Raw genomic sequence first — 16,015 nt, 5'->3', positions numbered from 1 at the left:
TTGAGTCTTATACCATGAACTACCACACAATCCAATATTTATGAATTCACACAACTGCTATTCACCGTTAAATTCAAAAGCAATGTAGAATAAGTTGAATTACATAATCGAAATTCTTTTAAAAATTAATCAATTCGCATGATAATTTCTTTGCAGCTGCTTCTGGAATATTTCCTGGTCCTGTTGGCACTTTATAAGACCAAGTGTTGTGTTAAGACCATAAGACATAGGAGCAGAATTAGACCATTTGGCCCATCAAGCTGCTTCTCCATTCAAACTCATTCTCTTACCTTCTCCCCCTAACCTTTGACACCCTTACTAATCAAGAAGCCATCAACCTCCACTTTAAATATACCCAATGACCTGGCCTCCACAGCCATCTGTGGCAATGAATTCCACAGGTACTCCACCCTGCGGCTAAAGAAATTCCTCTTCATCGCTGTTCTAAAGAAACAGCCATGTATTCTGGGTCTGTGCCTCCGGTCCTAGACTCTCCCACTATGGAAACACCCTCTCCAAGTCCACTCTGTGGCCTTTCAATATGTGACATTCAATATGCAGTGAGATCCCCCTCATTCTTCCAAACTCCAGTGAATACTGTCATCAAGGGGAACGTCGATCCATGAGAGGCATACGTCAGGCATTTTCATGCCTTACAAGGCGCAAATTGGAAGTCTGTGTGGGGCGCCAGTCATCAAAAGCTCCTCAAACATTGACCCTTTCATTCCTGGGATCATACTTGTGAACCTCCTCTGGACCCTCTCCAATGCTGGCCAAGTCTTTCTCAGATAAAAGTCCCCAAGCTGCTCACAATACTCAAAAGTGGTCAAACCAGTGCCTTATGAAGCCTCAGCATTCCATCCTTCCTTTTATATTCTGGTCCTCTCAAAATGAATGCTAACATTGGAGTAGTCTTCTTCACCACTGACTCCACCTGCAAGTTAACATTCAGGGAATCCTACACCAGGATTCCCGAGTACCTTCACCCCTTCAAAGTGCACTTCCCTGCACTGTAAGATAACGGCGATAGGCGTTGCTGCCAACAACAGGTGAGAGCTCGGTGCTAGCCAGTCACATCAAACCTATGCTAGCACAATTTATTCTTCCTCTCAACCCCAGTCTCCTGCCTGCTCCCCATAACATTTGACACAATTAACTCAGCAAGAACCTATCAACCTCTGCTTTAAATACACCCAGTGACTTGGCCTCCACAGCCAGCTGTGGCAATGAATTCCTTTTCTCTTTTCATCTGTCCTGCTGACATTTCTGAGATTGGCCTGTACTTTTGACTGCAAAAGACCTTCAGGAAGATTTAGCAGACTCTGGAGTGGTGGTGCACTGTTCTACCATGCAGTGATACCTGCATAAATATGATCTTCATGGAAGAGTCATCAGAAGAAAACCTTTCCTGCATCCTCACCACAAAATTCAGCGTCAGAAGTTTGCAAAGGAACATCTAAACAAGCCTGATGCATTTTGGAAACAAGTCCTGTGGACTGATGAAGTTAAACTAGAACTTTTCTCCTGTACTGAAGAATGACAATAAACAATCTTGAATCTTGAAACGGCTGTAGGATTTTTGGTTCAAAGGTTTTGTTGGTAAACTACTACCAAGAGCATAAACAGGAATTTAGGAATTTCTCCATTCACTATCTTGATTAAAATGACTTAGACGTTCATCAACAGAAAGACTAACTGCTAGAATGTGCCATGAAATACTTTTGACAGCTGTTTTAATGTATTTATTTAGAGAAACAGTGCGGAAAAGGCCCTTCGGCCCAATGAGTCACATTGCCCACCTATTTAACCCTAACCTGATCACGGGACAATTTACAATGACCAATTCCTACTAACCAGTAAACCTTTGGACTGTGGGAGGAAAGCAGAGCACCTGGAGGAAACCCTTGAGCTCCCGGGAGAGTGGACAAACACCTTAACAACGGATGCCGGAATTAAACTCCAAACTGCAGAACGCCCCAAGTTGTAAATTGCTACACTACCATGGTACCCCTTGGAGAAACCGAGGCAAGCAACAGTAGACAAACTGTGACCAGTAGACAGTAAGCACAGGAGCAAACATTTTATCAACCTGGTACGGCAAGTCAGCCATTCGGAGGAACGTTTCCATCTTCAAGCAGAAAGGAGACAGGCTGGGAATCTTACACTCTGGCCGGGAGAACTGATGCAATATAATCGCATCTTTAGAATCCAGTTTTTGCTCCTTTCTGAAAAATAAGAAAGACATAAATCGTAAACACAAGCGACTCTGCTGAAGATGGAAATCCAGAGCATCACACATAAAATGCTGTAGGAACTTAGGAGAGGAATAAACAGTCGATGTTTCAGGCTGAGACCCTTCATCAGGACTGGAAAGGAAAGGGGAAGATGGCAGAATAAGAAGGTGGGGAAGGGGGACAAGCTGACAGGTGATAGGGGAGGCCAGGTGTGTGTGGGGGGAGGGGTGGATGGATTCAGAAGCTGACAGGTGATAGGGGAGGCCAGGTGTGTGGGGGAGGGGTGGATGGATTCAGAAGCTGACAGGTGATAGGGGAGGCCAGGTGTGTGGGGGAGGGGTGGATGGAGTCAGAAGCTGACAGGTGATAGGGGAGGCCAGGTGTGTGTGGGGGGAGGGGTGGATGGAGTCAGAAGCTGACAGGTGATAGGAGAGGCCAGGTGTGTGGGGGAGGGGTGGATGGAGTCAGAAGCTGACAAGTGATAGGGGAGACCAGGTGTGTGGGGGAGGGATGGATGGAGTCAGAAGCTGTCAGGTGACAGGTGAGGCCAGCTGTGTGTGGGGGAGGGGTGGATGGATTCAGAAGCTGACAGGTGATAGGGGAGGCCAGGTGTGTGGGGGAGGGGTGGATGGAGTCAGAAGCTGACAGGTGATAGGGGAGGCCAGGTGTGTGTGGGGGGAGGGGTGGATGGAGTCAGAAGCTGACAGGTGATAGGAGAGGCCAGGTGTGTGGGGGAGGGGTGGATGGAGTCAGAAGCTGACAAGTGATAGGGGAGACCAGGTGTGTGGGGGAGGGATGGATGGAGTCAGAAGCTGTCAGGTGACAGGTGAGGCCAGCTGTGTGTGGGGGAGGGGTGGATGGAGTCAGAAGCTGACAGGTGATAGGGGAGACCAGGTGTGTGGGGGGGGGTGAATGGAGTCAGAAGCTGACAGGTGATAGGGGAGGCCAGGTGTGTGGGGGGGGAGGGGGGGATGGAGTCAGAAGCTGACAGGTGATAGGGGAGGCCAGGTGTGTGGGGGGGGAGGGGTGAATGGAGTCAGAAGCTGACAGGTGATAGGGGAGGCCAGGTGTGTGTGGGGGGAGGGGTGGATGGAGTCAGAAGCTGACAGGTGATAGGGGAGGCCAGGTGTGTGGGGGGAGGGGTGAATGGAGTCAGAAGCTGACAAGTGATAGGGGAGGCCAGGTGTGTGTGGGGAGGAGGGGTGAATGGAGTCAGAAGCTGATAGGTGATAGGGGAGGCCAGGTGTGTTGGGGAGGGGTGGATGGAGTCAGAAGCTGACCTGTGATAGGGGAGACCAGGTGTGTGGGGGAGGGATGGATGGAGTCAGAAGCTGTCAGGTGACAGGTGAGGCCAGCTGTGTGTGGGGGAGGGGTGGATGGAGTCAGAAGCTGACAGGTGATAGGGGAGACCAGGTGTGTGGGGGGGGGGGGGTGAATGGAGTCAGAAGCTGACAGGTGATAGGGGAGGCCAGGTGTGTGGGGGGGGAGGGGTGGATGGAGTCAGAAGCTGACAGGTGATAGGGGAGGCCAGGTGTGTGGGGGGGGAGGGGTGAATGGAGTCAGAAGCTGACAGGTGATAGGGGAGGCCAGGTGTGTGTGGGGGGAGGGGTGGATGGAGTCAGAAGCTGACAGGTGATAGGGGAGGCCAGGTGTGTGGGGGGGGAGGGGTGAATGGAGTCAGAAGCTGACAGGTGATAGGGGAGGCCAGGTGTGTGGGGGAGGGGTGGATGGAGTTAGAAGCTGACAGGTGATAGGGGAGGCCAGGTGTGTGTGGGGGGAGGGGTGGATGGAGTCAGAACTGACAGGTGACAGGTGAGGCCAGCTGTGTGTGGGGCAGGGGTGGATGGAGTCAGAAGCTGACAGGTGATAGGGGAGGCCAGGTGTGTGGGGGAGGGGTGGATGGAGTCAGAAGCTGACAAGTGATAGGGGAGGCCAGGTGTGTGTGGGGAGGAGAGGTGAATGGAGTCAGAAGCTGATAGGTGATAGGGGAGGCCAGGTGTGTTGGGGAGGGGTGGATGGAGTCAGAAGCTGACCTGTGATAGGGGAGACCAGGTGTGTGGGGGAGGGATGGATGGAGTCAGAAGCTGTCAGGTGACAGGTGAGGCCAGCTGTGTGTGGGGGAGGGGTGGATGGAGTCAGAAGCTGACAGGTGATAGGGGAGACCAGGTGTGTGGGGGGGGGGTGAATGGAGTCAGAAGCTGACAGGTGATAGGGGAGGCCAGGTGTGTGGGGGAGGGGTGGATGGAGTCAGAAGCTGACAGGTGATAGGGGAGGCCAGGTGTGTGTGGGGGGAGGGGTGGATGGAGTCAGAAGCTGACAGGTGATAGGGGAGGCCAGGTGTGTGTGGGGGGAGGGGTGGATGGAGTCAGAAGCTGACAGGTGATAGGGGAGGCCAGGTGTGGGGGGGGAGGGGTGAATGGAGTCAGAAGCTGACAAGTGATAGGGGAGGCCAGGTGTGTGGGGGAGGGGTGGATGGAGTTAGAAGCTGACAGGTGATAGGGGAGGCCAGGTGTGTGTGGGGGGAGGGGTGGATGGAGTCAGAACTGACAGGTGACAGGTGAGGCCAGCTGTGTGTGGGGCAGGGGTGGATGGAGTCAGAAGCTGACAGGTGATAGGGGAGGCCAGGTGTGCGTGGGGGAGGGATGGATGGAGTCAGAAGCTGTCAGGTGACAGGTGAGGCCAGCTGTGTGTGGGGGAGGGGTGGATGGAGTCAGAAGCTGACAGGTGATAGGGGAGGCCAGGTGTGTGTGGGGGGAGGGGTGGATGGAGTCAGAAGCTGACAGGTGATAGGGGAGGCCAGCTGTGTGTGGGGGGAGGGGTGGATGGAGTCAGAACTGACGGGTGACAGGTGAGGCCAGCTGTGTGTGGGGCAGGGGTGGATGGAGTCAGAAGCTGACAGGTGATAGGGGAGGCCAGGTGTGCGTGGGGGAGGGATGGATGGATGGAGTCAGAAGCTGTCAGGTGACAGGTGAGGCCAGCTGTGTGTGGGGGAGGGGTGGATGGAGTCAGAAGCTGACAGGTGATAGGGGAGGCCAGGTGTGTGTGGGGGGAGGGGTGGATGGAGTCAGAAGCTGACAGGTGATAGGGGAGGCCAGCTGTGTGTGGGGGGAGGGGTGGATGGAGTCAGAAGCTGACAGGTGATAGGGGAGGCCAGGTGTGTGTGGGGGGAGGGGTGGATGGAGTCAGAAGCTGACAGGTGATAGGGGAGGCCAGGTGTGTGTGGGGGGGGAGGGGTGGATGGAGTCAGAAGCTGACAGGTGACAGGTGAGGCCAGGTGTGTGGGGGGGGAGGGGTGGATGGAGTCAGAGCTGACAGGTGATAGGTGGAAAAGGTAAAGGGCCGGAGAAGATGGAATCTGAGGGTGGACCTTGGGAGAATGGGTAGGAGGAGGGTCAACAAGGGGAGGTGATAGGCAGTTACAGAGAAGAAGTGAGGAGTGCAGAATGGGGAATTGGTTGGAAAAATTACCGGAAGTTGCAGAAAGTGGTGTTCATGACACCACTTTGGGGACTACCCAGACAGAATGCAAGGCATTGTTCCTCCAACCTGAGAGTTGCTCATCAAGACGAGGCCATGGGCCGACATGTTGGAATGGGAATGGGGAGTGGTTGGTCGCTGGGGAATCCTGCTTTTTGCGGATGGAGTGAAGGTGCTCAACAAAGCATTCCCCAATCTACTTCCAGTCTCACCAATGTGGAGAAGGCCACATCGGGAGCACCGGATAAACGATAGTACATCAATCATTTTCTGAAAGAACAGCTTCTCTCCCCAGGATGTGAGACTGCTGAGCACGCTGCTACCACCCAGTCGCAGTAATATTGTTGTGTATTCACCTATATGTCGCATTTGCACTTTACGTCAACTTCAACATCTAAAGAATAGCTTTTTCAATCTGTTAATATTATTGTAACTGCACCATAGATGGCCCCTAGCCCGGATGTAAAAGGAGGAGGTTTGGGCAAGAGGCTAGCAACTCTATCCTGTAAAAACCCAGAGCTGCAGAAATGCCAAGAGAAGCTGCACAGTCCTCATCCCTGGGACGGGAAGGAGACGAAAAGGATGGGCTACACCTGGGGACTGGCCCAGGACAGAGGACTCTAGTGAGCTGCTGTCTTCTTCTTCTTCTTCTTTATCTTGTTTTACGGCAGTTGGCACCCAGCTTAATGGTGCATTACCCCCACCTTCCGCTCCGGAGTGTGCAATAGATTTACATTCTAAATCCCTTCACCCAATCACTCACACTCACACACACACACACACCCTAACCTACACTTTATCCTCCCAGCTTTGGCCATCCTTGTACCCTATTCCTGCTTATCCGTCATATGCTATAAAAAAAACCCTGTACCCCTTAAGAAAGCTAAAAATACCCTAGCTGCTGTCAGCGGCCTATGCTCCGGTAGGGGTGATGGTCTTTAAGGAGAAGAATATTATTGTGTTAATGTTATTTTATGTGTTGTATGTGCTGTGTTTTGCACCCTGGTCCCTGAGGGTCATTGTTCCGTTTAGCTGTGTACATGTGTAAGGTTGAATGATGCCATACACATTTACACGTGCATGTACAGGCCAGCATGGTACCGTAGTGGTTAGCACCTCACCTTACAGTACAGGCGACCCAGGTTCAATTCCCATCACTTCTGTGAAAAGTTTTACGTTCTCTCTGTCACCGTGTGGGTTTCCTCCGTGTGGGTTTCCTCCGGGTGCTCCGGTTTCCTCCCACAGTCCAAAGGCATACCGGTCAATAGGTTAAATGGTCGATGTAATTTGTCCTGCGATTAGACTAGGATTAAATTAGGGGTTTGCTGAGCAGCATGGCTCGAAGGCCGGAAAGGGCCTATTTTGCACTGTCTCTCAATAAAACTAACCTTGAACTTGTATATTGGTGTTGATATTTTATTACATTACTTATAATGAAATGCATTCACTTAATAAAAACAGATTGAAAGAGGAGAAAGCTGGTTTGCTGTGTCCTGGCCTTCCCCAGTCACTGGTGGGACAACTGCTGGCCTGCACGCAGAATTATCTACAGGCCCGACAAGAAGAGAAGCAATGATTTAGTGAGAAATAAACTCCTGAGGTGGACATGGTGCCTTCTGGGGTTCACTGATGCACCTATCAGAACATGGAACAGTAGAGCATACTACAGGCTCTTCGGCCCACTATACTGTGCTGACCTTCTCACCTACTCCAAGATCAGTCTAACCCTGCCCTCCACTCTCTTCCACCCACAGAACTATCTAAAAATTTCTCAAGTGTCCCTAATGTATCTGCCTCTACCAACATCCCAGCAGGGTGTTCCTCATACCTACCACTCTCTGTGTTAAAAAAAAATCTACTTCTGACATTTACCCTATACTTCACTCAGATCACCTTAAAGCTATGCCCCTCGTTAAAGTTAAAGGGCAGATGGCAGTATTACCTGAAGGGGCAAAGGGAGGAGATGCAGTGATGTAATGGGATGAGGTGAAAATGGGGGGGTGTTCACTGGTATGGCTGTCAGGTTACTAAATTAGTCTTGAGGCCGAGGCTAACAATGCAGACAACTGGACTTCAAACCAGACGTGATTCTCTTTGAAATCTGTGTTGCTTTTTTTAAAATCTGCAAACAAAACTATACCCACAAAGCTGGCATATTATTCTGAAGTTGGAACTATTCACCAGTGTCCTTTCGAGAAAGAAAAATGCCATTTTTTCTTCACCTGGTACAAGAGCCCTTCAAAGAGGCCACATAGCCTACAGCACCAGAAATACTCACAGCTTAGAAGGCCATCAGCCATTGGAGCAGAATTAGGCCAGTACAATATAATATTACAGGAACTAGTGCTGCTTGCCCCCTGGAGATTAAATCCAAATGGAAGAGATAGTTTCTAGCCATTGCTAACAAATGATTAAACCGACTGATATTAGAGCATAAGACCATATGACATAGGAGCTGCATCAGGCCATTCCGCCCATCGAGCCTCTGCTACTATTACACATAAGGAGCTTGAAGACTCATACGGCCAGATTTGGGAACAGCTTCTTTCCAACTGTGATAAGACTGCTGAACGGATCCTGACCCGGATCTGGGCCGTACCCTCCAAATATCCGGACCTGCCTCTCAGTTTTTTTTTTGCAATACCTTACTTTCCCTTTTCTATTTTCTATTTATGATTTATAATTTAAATTTTTAATATTTACTCTTGATTTGTAATCCAGGGAATACGAAGCGCAGAATCAAGTATCGCTGTGATGATTGTACGCTCTAGTATCAGTTGTCTGGCAACAATAAAGTAAAGTATTCCATCATGGCTGATTTATTATCCCTCTCAACCTCATTCTCCTTCCTCCTCTCCCTAACCTTTGATACCTTTCTTGATTACTCAAGAACCTATCAGCCTCTCCTTTAAGAATATCCATTGACTTTGTCTCCACAGCCATCTATGGCAATGAATTCCACAGATTCACCACTCTTTGGCTAAAGAAATTCCTCCTCATCTCAGTTCTAAATGAAGGCCCCTCTGTTCTGAGGCTGTTCCCTCTCATCCTGCAATAGGAAACATCCTCTCCACATCCGCTCTACCTTGGCCTTTCAATTTATTTGCCCATCCTAATCGCACTTAAGGTGTCAGTTATTGCTATATTTATTTATTTGTTGTAACTTAAAGTAATTATTTGTATGTCCTGCACTGTACTGCTGCCGCAAAATAACTAATTTTAGAACATAAGTCAGTGGTAATAAACCTGATTCTACATTGACCAGTTTTGTTACAAACACTGAAATGGAGTTACCTGAAACCATTGAATTTGATTTTGAACACAAAAGGCTGCAATGGGTCAAACTTAAATGAGGTGCTGTTCCTCGGGTTTGTGCTTGATAAAATGGAGGAGGCCAAAGACACGAAGGTGGACGCCAGGGAGGGGAAGTCCAGGGAACTCATCGAGGGGCCAGCAGTGGAATGAGTGAGCAGTTTCAGGTTCCTGGGTGTCTACATCTCTGAAGATCTATCCTGGGCCCAACATACTGATGTAATTATGCAGAAGTCACACCAGCAGCTACACAGTATTTCAGAGGTTCAAAGGTACATTCATTATCAAAGTATACAACTCTGAAATTCTTCTTCTCCAGATAGCCACGAAACCAAGAAACAAAGAACGGTAGCACAATTGTCATCCCTCAAATTCTCCTCCCCTGAACACAAAAATGAACAAAGATCAACTCCAAACCCCTCTTCCACCGCACAGAACACAACCGGAACGTTGACCCCCATATCCTTCTCCCCGCACAAAACGCTGCATGAACATCAACCCTCAAATCCCCCCTCTTCCGCACAAAAAAAACAGAACAGGAACATCAACCTCCAGATCCTCCTACCCCACACAAATAAACAATTGGGTGAAAAAACACAGAATATAAAAAACTATAAGGCTAAAAAAAACGTCCATAGTCCATAGTCCAAAACCAGATCCATATCCAAAACACTGAGAACTAGGGTGACACCCTCCGGGCACAGCAGCAGGCCACACAGGCTTCCCTGTCCAACAGCACAGCGATCCCACCGGTTATCAAAAGGCAGGTAGCTGACACTCGCCTTCAGCATTCGCCTCGATATTTCAATATCCATAGTCGCTTTAATCGGCGAACAATGGAAACTTTAATTGGCAAAATGGAGTTGAACATCAGTTCACGCAGCCCCCCCCCCCCCCACCGGCCCCCGCAGCCTCCTCGTCACAAAATCACGCTTTCTGTCTCCCGGAATCATCTCAAGAGACCGCAGAGCACTGGAACACCCAAACGATCGCCAAACTGCAAATCACAGGTTCCAGAAACACATTCAAGGCAAAAAACAGATGTAAAGGACATAAAAGAAGAGAAACAAATAGTTTTGTGATCTGTCCAGAAGATGTTGACCGTGGGAGCATTGTACACAGGCACCATCTTGACCGAACAGTGACTGACTATGTTCAAAGTCCAAAAGTTCAAAATACATTCATTATCAAAGTGTGTGTACAACTATACAACTTTGAGATTCGTCTCCTTACAGGCAGCCACGAAACAAAGAAGCCCAAAAGAACCCTAAAAAAGAAAACACCCAAAGTGCAGAGAGAAGAAATCATGACAACAAATGGTGTTCTGAATCCGTCCGCAGACCCTTAGTTCAGTGCAGGGCAGTGCAGTGATATCCCGACCTTTCCAATTCGGCCCGGCACTTCAATCACCATCCAAACATCAGGTTTTGTCTCTTCGATACACTCTGTGCCTTGGACCGAGCCGCCTGATTCAGCCCGTGCCTGACCTTTCCAAATCAGCCCGGCACTTAAATCGATTGAATCGCGGGTTTTCCTCGCTCTCAGTGATGGTCCCGCTGCCTCGCCTCAGCTCTGCCACATCGAATTGCCTCCAGGTCCAAAAGGAAGATGCAGCTATTGCTGGCAGAAAAAGTGTGGTTAACAAAGTGTTTAGCTGTTTTCTTTGTTTCGTCAGACACCAGCCCAGAGTTGCTGAGCCTCACCAGCGCCACCAAAACCGTAAAACCAGAGACTCTTGGAAACTCCTACAGATATATTCCGGAGAGCGTTCCAGCTGGTTTCATCACCATCTAGAACAAGAGGAGATCTGCAGATGCTGGAAATCCGAGCAACACACTCAAAATGCTGAAGGAAGCCAGCAGACCAGGCAGCATCCATGGAAAAAAAGTACAGTCGCCATCTAGGATGGAGGGGCCACTGTGCAGGATTGAAAAAGCTGCAGAAAGTCGCAAACTCAGCCAGCTCCATCATGGGCACCAGCCTCCCCAGCACCTTCAGAAAGGTGGCATTCACCATTAAGCACCCCCATCACCCAGGACATGCCCTCTTCTCATTACCACTTCAGGGAGAAGGTACAGGAGCCTGAAGACACACACTCAACCTGTTAGGAACAGCTTCTTCCCCTCCGCCATCAGATTTCTGAACGGACAGTGAACCCACGTACACTACCTCACTATTTTTATACTCTTTTTGCCCTATTTATTTAAGTTATATATAAAAATACAGCGTATAGGTATATATCTTATTACAATTTACAGTATATTTTATATATTGCACTGTACCGCTGCTGCAAAACAACAAATTTCACGACGTAAGGCAGTGATACAGGGTCCCTGATGACCCTGTCGTCACAGTCTCTGAGGTCAGCATGAGAACATCCTTCAGGAGGGTGCACCCATGGAAAATATCTGGCCCCATGGGGTACTTGGCCGAGGACTAAAGACCTGTGCTGATCACTGACTATATTTAACCCATCACTTCGGCAGTCTGAGGTACCCACCTGCTTGAAGCAGGCTTCAATGTTAGCGATGTCCAAGAAGAACATGGTAACCTGACTCATTCACCTCATACCCTCTGTGCTTTGAGAGGTTGGTGATGAAACATATCAGCTCCTGCCTGAGGAGTGACCTGGACCCACACCAATCTGCCTACCATCACAACAGGTCAACAGCAGATGCCAGTTCACTGGCTCTTCACTCGAACCTGGAACAACTGGACCATGAAGCTGCAGACATCAGGATGCTCTTCATCAACAACAGCTCAGCATTCAATACCATCATCCCCTCAAAGTTCAGACCATAAGTCCAGAAGATATAGGAGCAGAGTTTGGCCATTTGGCCCATCGAGTCTGTTCCGCCATTGCATTACGGCAAATCCACTTTTCCTCTCAGCCTCAATCTCCTGCCTTCACACTACATCCCTTCATGGCCTCTGCCTTAAATTTACATAAAGACTTGGCCTCCACAGCTGCCTGTGGCAAAAAAAAAATCCACAGATTCACCACTCACTAGGCAAAGCAATTCCTCCTCATCGCCGTTCTAAATGGACGCCCCTCTATTCTGAGGCTATGTCCTCTGGTCTTACCCTCTCCCACCATAGGAAACATCTTCTCCACATCCACTCTATCGAGGCCTTTCACCATTTGATAGGTTTCAATGAGGTCACCCCTCATTATGTCTATTATGGCTAATTTTAATATGTGCCTCCAAGTACCTTGACACTTCATAATCAATTACCTTAATCAATAAGCTCCAAGGACCTGGTCCTCAATTCCTCCTTGTGCAACTGGATCCTTAATTTCCTCACTTGCAGGCCCCAGTTTTGATTGCCAACAACTTCTCCTCCATAAACTCCATCAGCACAGGTGTGCCACGAAGCTATGGAAGCAGCAACGTCCTTGAATGGAAAAGCCTACAAAAAGTAGTGCAGTCCTCCATGGGTACATCCCACCCCACCACTGAGGACATCGACACGGAGCGCTATCTCAGGAAAACAGCATCCATCATCAGGGCCCCCACCACTCAGGCCATGCGCCCTTCTCACTGCTGTCACTACTGCCATCAGGAAGAAGGTACAGGAGCCTGAAGACCCACACCACTGGATTTGGGACCAGTTATGATCCCTCAACCATCAGGAAGAAGGTACAGAAGCCTCAAGACCCACACCACCAGGTTAGGAACAGTTATGACCCCTCAACCATCAGGTGAATGGTTGAACCAGAGAGGATAACTTCACTCTCAAAGACTCTTCATCTCATGTTCTCAATACTTATTGTTTATTTATTATTATTATTATTATTTCATTTATTTCTGTATATTGTGACATATATGTACTTTGATAATAAATTTACTTTCAACTTTGAAGTAATAAACCGGATTCTGATACAGAGATTTAAAGTGACAGTGAACTGGGAGCTTCATGTAGGTTTGAAGAGCAGCACCTTATCTTGTGTCTGCACATGTTGCTGTGTTCTGGACCCAATGATTCACAGCAGCTCTGTCTGAATCAGAGCTGGCCATATAATGTGTAATATTAATTCAATTGTTCTCCATCTGCTAATGGTGCCTGATCTGCTACACATTTCCCACACTTCCCTGCCTGGTTTCAGGTCTCAGTAGCAGCACTGACCTGGATTCCACAGCTTTATATACATCTCGCTGTTTGCCTTCTCACTCTCCACCCTGCCTCCTTAAACGACCCACCCCATCGTCTTCGTAAACGGTGTCTCCAGGGGCAACATTGGAGAGTAGCGGTTAGCATAGCACTCTAATGCAGCAGCAACCCAGGTGGTGAATCTGCGGAATTCATTGCCATGGATGGCTGTGGGGACCAAGTCATTGGGGATGTTTAAAATGGACTTTGATAGTTTCTTAATTAGTAAGGCTACGGAGAGGAGGCAGATGAATGGGGTTGAGAGGGATAATAAATCAGCCATGATGGAATGGCGGAGTAAGCTCGACTGCTCCTATGTCTTATGGTCTTAATCCTTGCCACTGTAAGAGTGCAGGCAGTGGCAGGGTAGTGTAGCAGTTAGCATAATGTTTTACAGCTCCAGCAGTCGGGTTTCCCGTCACTGTCTCATACGCTTTTGAACTGTTGTTGATGCAAATGACACATTTCGCTGTATGTTGGAATGTACATGTGAGGAATAAAGCTAATCGCCTATCTGATCTCTCCCCATTAGAGATATTCCATTTGCCTTGTCCAGAGCACCATGGTAAATGCAGCGGGTAGCCCGACTGTCATAGCTTAGGGTGTTCAGAGTTTGGAGCACAATCCCAGGGCCCTCTCTAATGAGTTTAGCCTTTCTCCCCATGACTACGTGGGTTTCCTCCAGATGCTCCAGTTTCCTCCCGCAGTCTAAAGACATACTGGTTAGTACATTAATTGGTCATTGTAAATTGTCCTGTGATTAGGCTGGGGTTAAATAGGTGTGTTACTGGGTGGTGCGGTTTGTTGAGCTGGAAGGGCCTGGTCCAGGAGAATCTCTAAATCAAATAAATAAATATAATGATATCTGCAACTTCTGAAACCAATTTGTTTTCTTCCTATCCATTTCCTGATACCCTTAGAGGTGAAATATTAACTGGTTCTCTCTCCAGAGATACTGCTCAGTTTCTATTTCAGATTTCCAATATCCCTAGGGTCTTATTTTCATCAGGTTTTTATTCCACTCATTTTTGGTCAAAGTAGTTAATGACTTCTCTTGTCTAATAATATTTTACTAAACTGCATTTTTAGATGGTTATTGTAAAAGGTGGTCCTGGGTATGACTCTAAACTGCAACCAGTGATGAGGCTCTGATTGGGGAATTTCAGAGCTTTGGGGAAAGTGGAGTTACCCCTTAGTCATTCATTGCTCCCAGGGCCGCTCTGACCCAGAACAGTAGCACCTGCAAGGGTTCCTGCTCAGGATACGAGCGAAGGACAACAGCAGATCCGGCAGGTTCAGTAACTGAACTTATGACAGAGAAGGCAGATGAGCTAGGACCTCAAATATCAACGGCTATAGTACAGGCGGATGAACATTTGGGAAGAGAAATAGCAATTTCTTTAGTTGGCAAACCACCATTGCTAGATACTAGGTTTCCTAGAATCTATTTGCTAAGAAAACCATGGTCAAACTCACAAAATGTATTGCACAACAACAGCGTCAAGAGGATCTTCAGGACAATTCTGAAGATGCTTCGCTCGGTAGGGTTGATTCTGGGCAGCAGGTTATCCCCGACCATCATCAAGCTACTGCTCATAAAATTCACGTAAAACAGAAGAAAATTATTGCCACTTGGAATGTAAGAACCCTATATCAAGCAAGAAGATTGTACAATGTGATAAATGAAATGGAAAGACTAAAGATTAACATCATGGGGATTAGTGAAATTCGTTGGATAGGTGCTGGAACATGTCAGAATAGAAATAAAACACTAATTTATTCCTGGGGAATATCCCATACTAATGGAGTAGGAATTCTTGTGGATGAAAACATGGGAAAAAGTGTTTTAGGACATTGGACAATATCAGAAAGAGTGCTCCTTGTTAGATTCAGAGGACAACCATTTGATTTAGCAATTATACAGGTACATGCACCAACAACAGATGGAACAAATGAGGATATAGATAATTCTATGAAGAGTTTGAACAAGCAAAGAATGGATGCAAATCTCAAGTTGTCATGGGAGGTCTGAATGCTAAAGTAGGACAAGGTGCTGATGGAAATACCATAGGAAAATTTGGACTAGAGGAAAGAAATGAAAGAGGTGAGAAATGGGTAGAATAGTGCAAGATGAATAATCAGGTCATTATGAATACCTACTTTAAAAACCATCCAAGACGCTTGTGGATCTGGTAAAGTCCAGGTGATAGCACCAGAAATCAAATTGACTTTATTACTATAAACCAACGATTTAAAAACTCAGTGACTCAATGCAAAACATATCCAGGTGCAGACTGTAATAGTGACCATAACACAGTAGTATGTCAAGTAAAAGTAAAACTTAAAAAAACTAAAGAAGTAAAAACCTGAACAATCCCTTGACTACTTGCAATTAATTAAAGAAGAAAACTTACGACAAAAATTTACAATTGAAGAAAGGAATTTTTGCTTCTTAGGAAGCTGGGTGAGATCAGATGGCAGGTGCGACATGGACATCAAAAGTAGAACAGGGATGGCAAAAGACACCTTTATGAGAATTTAGAGTATACTGACCAACACTAAACTAGGCATGACAACCCGCCTCAGAGTACTGAAATGTTACATTTATCCAGTTATGTTATATGGCTCAGAATGTTGGACAATATCTAGTAACATGAGGAAACAAATTGAAGCAGCAGAGATGTGGTTTTTGAGGAGGATGCAAAGAATATCATGGACAAAACGAATATCTAACGAGGATGTCATGAACAGAGCAAGCACAAGAAGAGAAATAATGTATGAGATCCTGAAAAGGCAATGTAACTTCATTGGACATGTGATTAGGAAAGAGGAGTTAGAAT

General features: G+C 47.5%; 1 protein-coding gene across 1 annotated transcript in view; it reads right to left on the bottom strand.

Annotated features, from left to right (window-relative positions):
- The window catches only part of faxcb (failed axon connections homolog, metaxin like GST domain containing b), a 64,969-nt gene that overhangs the window by 46,356 nt on the left and 2,598 nt on the right, over positions 1–16,015 (bottom strand). Inside the window, exon 2 of the mRNA XM_063073300.1 lies at positions 2,090–2,225. Within this exon, the coding sequence (XP_062929370.1) occupies positions 2,090–2,225 (136 nt within the window). The remainder of the gene's footprint in view (positions 1–2,089; positions 2,226–16,015) is intronic.

The sequence above is a fragment of the Mobula hypostoma genome, chromosome 2, assembly GCF_963921235.1.
Source record: "Mobula hypostoma chromosome 2, sMobHyp1.1, whole genome shotgun sequence".
In the NCBI taxonomy this organism is placed as follows: Eukaryota; Metazoa; Chordata; class Chondrichthyes; order Myliobatiformes; family Myliobatidae; genus Mobula; species Mobula hypostoma.
This window is presented reverse-complemented; position numbering and strand designations above follow the sequence as displayed.